General features: G+C 41.8%; 1 protein-coding gene across 1 annotated transcript in view; it reads right to left on the bottom strand.

Moving 5' to 3' along the window:
* The window catches only part of LOC116095659 (arylacetamide deacetylase-like 4), a 10,351-nt gene extending 2,579 nt beyond the window's left edge, over nucleotides 1-7,772 (bottom strand). Inside the window, exons 1-3 of the mRNA XM_031376978.1 lie at nucleotides 7,445-7,772; nucleotides 4,797-5,013; nucleotides 1,859-1,922 (exon numbers count right to left, since the gene is read on the bottom strand). Coding sequence (XP_031232838.1) covers nucleotides 1,859-1,922; nucleotides 4,797-5,013; nucleotides 7,445-7,612 — 449 coding nt within the window. The 5' untranslated portion in view covers nucleotides 7,613-7,772. The remainder of the gene's footprint in view (nucleotides 1-1,858; nucleotides 1,923-4,796; nucleotides 5,014-7,444) is intronic.
* Nucleotides 7,773-10,390: the final 2,618 nt, after the last annotated feature.

The following is a 10,390-nucleotide window of genomic DNA, read 5'->3' as shown; positions in this document are numbered from 1 at the left end:
GAATAAAAGGAAAATCTATAGTTTGCCAGAAAAGTTGTAGATACAGAAGATGCAGTTGTTAAAGAGTTTAGCACCTTTAAAAACCAATCAAATGGCTAGAGAGCTAGCTTAGTGAATAAGAGTACTTGCTGCTCAATTATGAGGACCAGAGTCTGGATCCCAGCATGAACAGTGGGTGTCTTGAAATGCCTATAGTCCCAAGGGATCTGATGGCCTCTTCTGGCCTCTTTGTACACCCCCAGCTTCATTTGTGCATGTACTCACAGATGTATACACACACACACTAAAATCTTTAAGTAAATAAATAAATATTAAATGCTTTGTGCTGGGACGAGGGAAAGAATCCTTCAAGGCATCTTAGCTATTGAACAGACCTCAGCCATGACAGACTCCAGGATAAAATCACAAACTTGGTAGAAGGACTTTTGCTTGAGGATATAGTACTGCCAGAGTCCTCTGCTTGCAATGGTCTACCTAGAAAATTGCCTTCTCAGGATTAATTTCCATGGCTAGTTGCCCAGACTCAAAGTCCAACATGGACATGTTTTAAGGGAGCCCAGCTAGCATTACAGCTGATGGCAAGATAGGCATCATCCACATGATGATGAACATGCAAGCGTGTGAAATATAGCCACATAGTTGTAGAAGTTTCCACCCAGGTCCCAAGGTAAGCCTTGCAGACCAAGTAAAGTATAAGAGACTTGGGATCATGCGCCATGCCCATGAGAAGGAATACTGTGAGGTGAAGGCTATACTTCAATAGAGACCTGAGGAAATAGAAGAGGCTGGGAATTTGAACAATGCGATGAAGAACAGCATAGGTAAAAACCAGATGAAGGCTAAGAGGGTGGCCAAGTAGACTTTAGCTAGCAGAGATATAGAAGTACAACAGCCCAAATTTTTTGAAAGTTAAATCATTCCACCATGTACTCAGATAAGGACAGGGAACTATAAGATGCAATTTGCCCTGGTGTGTTTTTGACTTTCTTGAACCTAGCTTTTACCTCTGTAACACCAAGTCTTTTTCTGTGAGTGAGGCTGTTTGCCCTGTGCCATTATATGTTAGAAGAATGGAATTTGCTGCTTTAATTATGTGGCAATTCACTGCTGAGAATTGGTCGAAGTTGCAGAAGACTCTGGAATTGAATCTCTGAACAAGACTGGGACTATTAAACTTGAGAACTCCTGCACTAGATGAATTTTACAATTTAAAATGACCATTGGTCTTGGATGTACAGGGATGGGATGTTGTGTAGATATAAAGTCTGCCTCAAAAAGTCTTATGTTAACAACTTGTTCTCTGGATATGGATCAAATCATGGAGATATAACTGGACTATAGAAGTCTGACATCATTGATAGGATAATTCATTCATTGATAATTTGATAGCATTATTGGAAAGTGGGATTCATTGTAAGATACAGACATTGCAGGGTGTGTCTTTGAATGGCATCTTGTCTCTGGCCCCTTTTCCCTTTGCTTCCTGGCTACCACAAAGGTAACCACATTTGATGTATTATACCCCTTTACTTTGACAATATTCCACTCTATAGAATAACAATGGAACAAACTGACCATAGACTGAATGAAGTTTCTGGAACTTGGAGTCAAAGTAAATTTTTCCTCCCTTAGGCTATTTCTTTTGCATTTGTAAGAGCATTTTAAAAAGTAAATGAGGGTAACTAATTTTCACCTTGAATAGCCCACTCACTCCCACAATGATGAGGCCCTTTTCTCATTTGCATAATGCTATGTTCATATGTGAGAGTTTCTCTAGGGACAAAGACATCTAGGACTGCCACTCCTTGTATTTTCCCCTGCTCTGTGAGTAATCCACCCACCATCTGAAACTACTCACCCCACTGACACCAACACTGAGTCTGTCTCTCGAGCCAGGAAGGTACACAGGTTGTGGTAGCAGTCTGCAAGAGAAGGCCAGGCTTGGTGTACTGCATGAGGAGGGCCCAGAAATCCCCACCCAGAATCAGGAAAGCAGCTGATATGGTGACTATGGGCAGATATCTCTGTTCCTAGTCTTGCCTTTCCTGAGGACACCCAGGCAACCACACTAAATCAAAGCCAAATATCTACCTCCATTAAGTCAATCTCATAAAAGCAGATGTTATCCATTTTCTCCCATTTGTGGGGCCAGGCTTTATACAGATTTATGAAATCATATATGTACTTAGAAATTTAGAAGTAAACTTACCTAAGGGGAGAATGAGGCTAATGAGGAGATGAGAAGACAGAATGTAGTGGTATACAGAGGGGATATGCTCAAAGTAGTTGTGTAAAAATGACCATATGCAATCCAGTATAATTATATAAAAGCTAAAAATATTTAGAATAAGCATCTACACTGTTTGTACAAGGCACTCAGCCTGGTTATTTCCTGTTGAATTCTTCGCTCCTTGTAGAATTTTCCCCCTAGTATTTTTAAAAGAGTTTATATTTTATTTATATTTAAAAGAGTTTATATTTTAATTATATGTATGTGTGTATACAGAGGGAGAGGTCCACCTCTCCCTCTGTGGAGAGGTGGACCTGAAGAATGTGGAGGTCAGAAGAGGGTATCAGGTCACCTCGAGCTGGAGTTACAAGCACTTCTGAGGTTTGGGAAGTACTTACTGGAAATTAAACTATAATTCTCTGCGAGAGAAGTGAGCACTCCTAACCTGTGAATCATCCCTTGTCTAGTTTTGAAGTATAATATTGTTTATCCTAGAAACTGACTTTCTGGAGTCTCTTGTTTTGCAGTCCAGGCTTTAGTGACTTCACATAGATCTCCAGCTATGCAGCATCGACTCCTCCCATTCCTTGGTCCTCAAATCTCACTTTCTTGGAGAGACTGACTGATTAGAAACACTGAGGTGCTGTGACTCTGAGTCACTCCCTATTCTATGCCCACATTGTTCAATTTGAAACCATACACCACCCCCCTACCTGTGTTCTGTAAGTGTCAACCTCCCACTTGGACTGGCAGACCAATGAGGGCAGGGGTTGAGTCTAGTTCTCTGGACTGTGAGAATCCACAGACAGATACAGCACACAGGTTTCTTCTGCACCCTTTTTCATTCTGTTTGCTTGTTTGCTTGTTTGTGGATACACTTTTTGATAATGTTTCTCTGTGTAACAGAGCCCTGGCTGCCCTGCATTTGTCGAACAGGCTGGCTTCAAACTCATAGTGATCCACCTGCCTCTTCTTCCAGAGTGCTGGGATTAAAGGTGTGCACCACCATTCTCAGTATCCCCTGTACTCTTGATGTTTCCATTCTAGGTGGGAGCAGACAAAGCCTAGTCAAAGAAACATATTGGGGATAAAAATAAACATCAACAAAGTAAGCTCTCTGAAAAGTTCTTGTCACAAGGAAGATATCAGGAATGGATCCATTGGTCTAGGGTCTGACTTCAGAGTGACAGAGAAAATCTTTAGATAAAATGCTTCCTTTCCTCTACACACACACACACTCCATATCCTCATTCTTTCTCTTTAAAATGTATGGTCTCTTTCTTCATTAATTGTTGTTACATATATGTAGGGTAGTGTGGGGCACTGGTCTGCTCAGGTAACTTAAGCTCAGTTGAGTATTTGGCTTTGAGCCCTGGATCCCTGTGGGCAATTTCTGCTTGGAGGAGGCGAAAGAAGGTTGGCCATAACTCTTGAGTCTTTGGTTCCTGATTCTGTCACAATCCCTCACAGCGGAGATGTGTGCTCTATCAGCCAGACAATGCCCTATGCTCCCAGTATTCGAGCTGGACCCTACACCCAGTCATCTGACCACAAGCCAGACATGCCACGTCCCATACAATAAAAGGGGTGGTTTGCCCCCTCCTCACTCTCTTGCTCTCTCTCTCTTCTCTTGCTCTTTGTTCCTCTCTTGCTTTCTTTCTCTCCTTTCTCTTTATTTCTCTCCTTCCTCTCTTTTCCTTCTCTCTACTTGACCAGCCCATTTTCTCCTTCCTACAATAAAATAACTCATTTATACATTGCCTCCTTTTTAACTAATGCTCTGTGCAGCAACAGGTCAGCACTGGGGCGAGAGAAAGACCCAGACCTCAGAAGCAGGCCCTGCCTTTGGTACAACACATACATATATGTATATATATTCCTAAACACATAAATGTAAAACTAATCTGTATAATGCTACTTGTATATATGTTTTTAGAACTGACTATGTGGTATTAGATGGCAACAAAAGACATGCTAGCCTAGACTAAGGAAATCCCACAAGGCTTCAACCCTAGACAAAGGATTACAGGCAACTAAAGAACGCCAAGAGTGGAACAAATAGTCTTCCCCAAGGAAGAAACACTATTTGGTTATCCAATACCAGATGATTAGTCCTGGATATATTTTTAAAGATATTTTTAGTTTGGAATAAAAACAGATGTTGACAATAGAGCACTGGGACCACTATTAGACTCAGGGCTGAAGGGTGTGAGCAAGTGACAATGGATTTAGAGCTGAGAGCAATGAATAAGTTTGGGACTGTTGTAGAATAAAAGGGATTGGGAGTTTGGCATTATACCTAATTACTGGAAGCCCTACTAGCCCGTCACTGTCCCTACATTAAGAGAGCTAAAACGGTGAAGAAAATATTGTTATGGAGGCAAAATTCCATTGGCTGACAAGAACTTCAGTCTTAATCTACTCCCCCCAAAAAGGAGCTCCAATGGTTGCTTGCTTTGACTCCCTCCCAAAAAAAAAAAAAAAAAAAAAAACCATCAAGGAAAGTAGGTTGAGTTGTGGAGGTTGTGAGGTCTCTATCCTTCTGTACTACAAGGATGTTTCTTACCCAAGCTGCCAATCACTCCTCCTCCTCCATGGAAGAAGACGATGCCTCGTCGGGGTTTGGAGGAGGCTGCCTTGGGATAAAAGAGCCTTACAGGGACTGTCCCAAAATGCAGGTCTTTCACAAACACACCAAGGTTATTCTTCAACACAAGGCAGTCTTGTACAAAGCGGGAAAATTGGGGCATGGAGCAAATGTTCATCTTCTCAAGTATATTCCCCTGTAGAAAAGAGAGAACCGTTGGAAAATTTCAAGATGCCTCTGTCCTTTCTACTCTTCACATGCTACCCTTGTAACTGCTCTTCTCAACTGTGTGCTCTGCACTTGAATGTAGTACAACTGCTTGCTCCCAAGATACATGAATATCCAAATTTGTTCATGAAGATCTAGGGCATGGGAGATTTGAAAAGTAAGGAAAGAGGGCCACTTTCTGACAGTCTTTGTAGAAAAGACCTATGGCCCAATAGCTTGGTTGTACATCAGTCTTAGCTCATCTCCACCATGCTGTATCCAATTTGCACAGAACAATGGAGCCTTTTTTATCCTTTACCCATTCCTTCAAAGAATGTGAGAGAAGCCAATCTTTCTGGTTCATAGGTCCACATGACTCTGGATAGTCTCCTCTTCAGAGTTGACAGCAAAGTTGAGGCTTGGTGTAGAACATGCCTCAGACTTGAGCTCCCTCTGCACAGACTTTGCAGCTATAATATCTACTTCCATCCCACACTGCTTCCCCAAACTTTCTACTTAAGGGAAATTGATTATACCCATGCTTGCAGTTCCCTCAACCATGAAACAGGGAGCCACTATCATCTGTTTCAGGCTTGTCTGGATGGAATAAAGGGAGTACATTTTAGAAGTCACCACAAAATGAACTCTTCAAAGGCTGGCTTGTTTCCTATGTTTCTTGAGAATCAACCATGTCCTTGGAGAGTGACAACGTAATACTCTTCACATGTTGAGGAGGCTGCTGATGGGGAGGAAGTCATCAATAAACCTGAGGTCATGACCGCTGTAATTCCCAAAAGGACAAGAAACAAGACTGGAACCTGAGAGTTATGTATGTCTCTTCATAATGAACAGCTCAGCTATGTGTCCACTATAGAGCCGAGGCTCTGACTGAATTAATGAATTATCTGTCACTGGTTAAAACATTCACTGACACAGCAGGCATAAATAAAGCAAGGCACAACAGTGGACCTCATTTGCCGTATTTGATTCCTATTTTATTGTTATATGCTCTCCTCTCTCAGAATGAGGAGCACTGATGACTTTAGAAGATGCTCTGGATGTAGTATGGTCCCCACACTAACCCTCCATGATCTCTACTAGAGAGACAGCACTTGCCATCTTTTCTGAGATATCCTTAGGGTAGCAGAGTTCCTGAGCTATATTCTCTGGGAAGGTATCTCAACATATTCCTACACCAAGAAGGGACGAACAAAATGACCTAGATTTCCATCAATCTGTGCTGAGAAGCAGCTAGATAAACTCAATAAGCCCTTCCAGAGCACCCCCCCCAATAAACTATTGATTTTTTTTGCCATACTCAAATACTAAACTCATTTGCCTTTTTAAGATTAACTTTCTTTGTCTTTTTAAGTTAAAAAATATTTATTTTTATTTTATGTGAGTGGGGATTTGCCTGCAAAGATTATTACACCAGGTATGCACTTGGTCCTCATGGAACAAGGGCTGAATGAACTCTTCATGGGCTCTCTGTATTATTGCACCAGGTCTGTACTTGGTCCTCATGGACCAAGGACTGAATGAACTCTTCAAGGGCTCTCTTCACAGAAGAGAGCATCATATCACCCAGGAACTGAAATTAATGATTGCCATGAGCCATTATGTTGGTTTGGGAACTGAATTCGGGTCTTCTTCAAGAGGACTAAATACTGAGCCACTTCTATAGTTGGTTTAAAGATCTTCTAATCACTTAGGTTAATCACTTCTTAATAGTTTGCATATAAGAAAGCTTCTACTCCCCACCCCAGTATGTATAGAGCTATTAATATATCAAATTAGTTCCAAGTTAATTTTTCTTTTGTCTAGTTTCTTGTGATCCAGGATTGAATTTAAGACAGGATAAGATTTTTCTTTTCTCCTTTCCAACTCTATAACTTTTTTTCCCACTGGCAGCAACCTTTGCCTGAGAGATAGCAAAATCCCAGGACTCTAGATCACAATGGCTATCCCTAACCATTCAAAACTGATGAACAACCAAATACTATAACACACGTCAGAAGACTGAGATCACATATCCCTAATTGAAGGTTCTCATTTTACTGATGAGAAACCAGAAGTATTTTAACCAACCAGGTAAGGACTTACTCAGCCCAGCCAGAGTCACCAAGGACTACACTTTCCCCATCCTATTTCTGGCATTTGTAAAGAACTCCGACTGTTTCTCATTAGAAACCAACTTCCCAGTTTCCTCCCTGCTGCTTCTTCTTGCATGAAGTACAGGAAGTGGGAGGGCACACACAGCTCATGCTGTTCTTAGGTAGGTCCTCAGCACCTCTCCTGGTATGTCACTACTGACCAACATGCATTAGCCATTAGACTATGTAACTCTTTGAAAGATGCTTTCCTCAGGCTGAAGTTAAGTCTATACTGGCAGAACATGATTGTTAAGAAACAAAATTTACCCATGTGGTTGTCAGTTGAAAGCAGTAGTGTAGAATCCGAAACTTCATGGGATTTGGAATGGAAGAAGGCACATCAATAGTAAGGAGGGTGTCTATGAGAACCCAGACGTTGATTCCTAGGACCAGGAGAAATATGGTAGCAAAAAGAAATCCCAGCAAGTAAAGCATGGCCTTCGTATTCCTTCAGAGAGAGCTGAGAAAATCTGTACCCTTGGAAGACTTCATGGAACTTCTCTCACACAAATCCGGGTGCCTTATAACCTTCATAGAAGCACCATGACTTAACCTCGCCCCTTTTCAAACCCATCTAGATACTGGAAGCAATCCATGTGAACTGATTGCAGCAAACCCCAGCTCAGAGAGACTACTGTCACACCAGCAGCAGTGAAGCCCAGGAACAATGTCCCCCAGGGCATAATAGTCTGTCATCACACCATGCAGGGAGTCACCAACCTGGATAAGAGACAATCAGTATTGGGGAAGGGGTTGTCTGGAAAGTGATGCCAAGTGACAGTCAAGTCCCTTGGGACTGGAGGACATTTGCAGAAATCATGTAAGGTACTCTGTAACTCTCCTCTCAGGTGTGAAATAAGAAATTAGAGAGATGGTGAACCACAATAAGGGCATTGTGCAATGTCTAGAATCACCCATTCTACCCCAACCTCACCTTTCCTCTCTACTCAGCAGCCTTATTTGCTTAATAACAAAAACTAGTTTCACAATTTCTCCTTGGACTCCACCCAACCTTATGTCCCGCATTAACATATTTGGAAATCTAAACCCATGCTAATCTAAACATGTTGCCCTAAACTAGATAAGCTAATTTTAAGAGATGTTTTAAACAACTTTTCTATGAGCATGTTTTGTGTGTCTGTACAGACACACAGACACATACACACAGACACACGTACACATACTTTTTCATATGTGTGTTAACATGTGTGTGTATACATTGAAATCAGGTATATTCGTCAGTTGCTTTCTACTTTTATTTACCAAGGTATGGCCTTTCTCTGAAACTGAAGCTCATCAGCTCTAACATGCTTGACCTGGGGATCCCCTGTGTCTACCTTCCTACCTGCCTTCCTACCACCATACCTGCTCAGATTTTAAGTACTCTGAGCTTCAGTTCTCACATTATGCTTTATGAACCGAGCCATCTTCCCAGCACTGAGCACACTTTTAAAAAGGTAAAGTGAGAAATCCAGTGCGTGAGTCCACAGCCACTTCCTTTGTTGGATTTTCGGTGCTAGAGCACCTTCCTCCTTCTGTGCTCTGATATGGGTTTCCCTTCCTTTTGGAACTGTTTGTTCACGTCAACAATCTGCAATCCAGTGGCTCAAAAGTTCAAAATAGTCACTAACATGCCATCTTTTAAAGCACTCAGACATATTTTCAAGAAAGAGAGGCAGAAAACAGAGAGGAGGGTAACTAAAAAGAAAAGGTGAACTATAGGGAGTTTTTCCATGGCTGAAGCCTTTAAGTAGACATTCAAAGTCAGGTCTCAGGCTATCAAATGGTAGTCAGAACCAAGGTTGATCTGGGAAGCTCTGGAGGCCATCTGGAATATGAAGTAGGTTTTTTTTTCTTATTGATTTACTTTTATGCATGTTTGCCTGTATGTATGCATGCATATGCTTCCATAAATCCATAAATAAAAATAGAAAACAAAACATTTGTCATCAAAAGCAGAAAAATCTGAATTGATGGGAGAAAAATAGCAGTTAAAAAACATCCTGCCAGTTTGCCTGCCTAGTGACAGAGATGGGGAGCTGAGATTGATGGCAAGGTTAAGTTGCTTGCTTCCAGAGAAGACAAACAAAAGGAAAAAAAGGAGGAAAGAAGAGGGGATGGGAAGAGAAAGGAAAGAAGGGTTGTGGCAGAAAAGAGGAGAGGGAAGAAATCTTTCCATATGCAGATTCTCTCCCGCATTTCCTCCAAGGCACTGCTCACTGAAGCCCTTTGGCCATTACAGGTCCCCTCCTCTGGGTGAGCCTTTTCACTATCTACAGTATCACAATCCAGGTCCGTGGCCCAGATCTCTGTAAGCATCTGGCAAAATGGTAACACTGAGCAGTCTTGGACTAGGTATCCATGCAGCCCATGTGTAGATCTGGTTCATAAGAACTTCATTGACTAGAAGGCTTTGGAGCCATGATTCTAGTTAGTGGTGATGTTCATGTTCAGACACTGTGGAAACCCACTGTAGGTAAATGAGTGGATATTTAAAAAACAGTGCCTTCTTCAAAGTCATCAGAAAGGTTCAGTCTTATCCCAATGATACAGCTACACTGCACTAGCCTCAGAGTTGAATGTGTTCCTCAAAAAGCAAATGGGAAAGCCTCTCTTCTCTAACCTGTGTCCTGCTGAGTGGTTTTGGTTTCTTAAAGAAACATCCTAAATTGTAATCATGTGCTGTGCTGGCTAGTTACATGCCAACCTGAAACACCTAGCATCATTTTGGAGGTGGAAACCTCAAGTGAGAAGATTCCTCCCGGTAAAGAAGAATGTGGTACATTTTCTTGATTGAAGATTGATGTGGGATGGCCCCAGCCCATGGTGGGTGATACCACCCTCGGCTTGTGGTTTTGAGTGCTATAAGAAAGCAGGCTGAGCAAAGCAGTAATAAGCAACACCATTCCATATCCTCTGCATCAACTCCTGCCTCCAGGTTCCTGCCCTGCATGGGTTTCTCTACTTACTGCTTTGATAATGAACTGTATGCTATGGAAGTTTGGGCAAAATAAACCCTTTCTTCCCTGAGTGGCTTTTGGTCATGGTGTCTCCTAAGACACACCCTAGCCGATCCTCCATACACTCAAAGGCCTACTGAGTTGCTTTTTACGTCACCCTCCTAATTGGTCTCTGAACAAAAGGACTTCAGTACGTAGATTTTTTTTTTACCATGTAATCAACTCCTGAGAAGTCATTACCACAGCAAAAAAC

This window comes from Mastomys coucha, unplaced genomic scaffold (assembly GCF_008632895.1).
Source record: "Mastomys coucha isolate ucsf_1 unplaced genomic scaffold, UCSF_Mcou_1 pScaffold18, whole genome shotgun sequence".
Lineage (NCBI taxonomy): Eukaryota > Metazoa > Chordata > Mammalia > Rodentia > Muridae > Mastomys > Mastomys coucha.
This window is presented reverse-complemented; position numbering and strand designations above follow the sequence as displayed.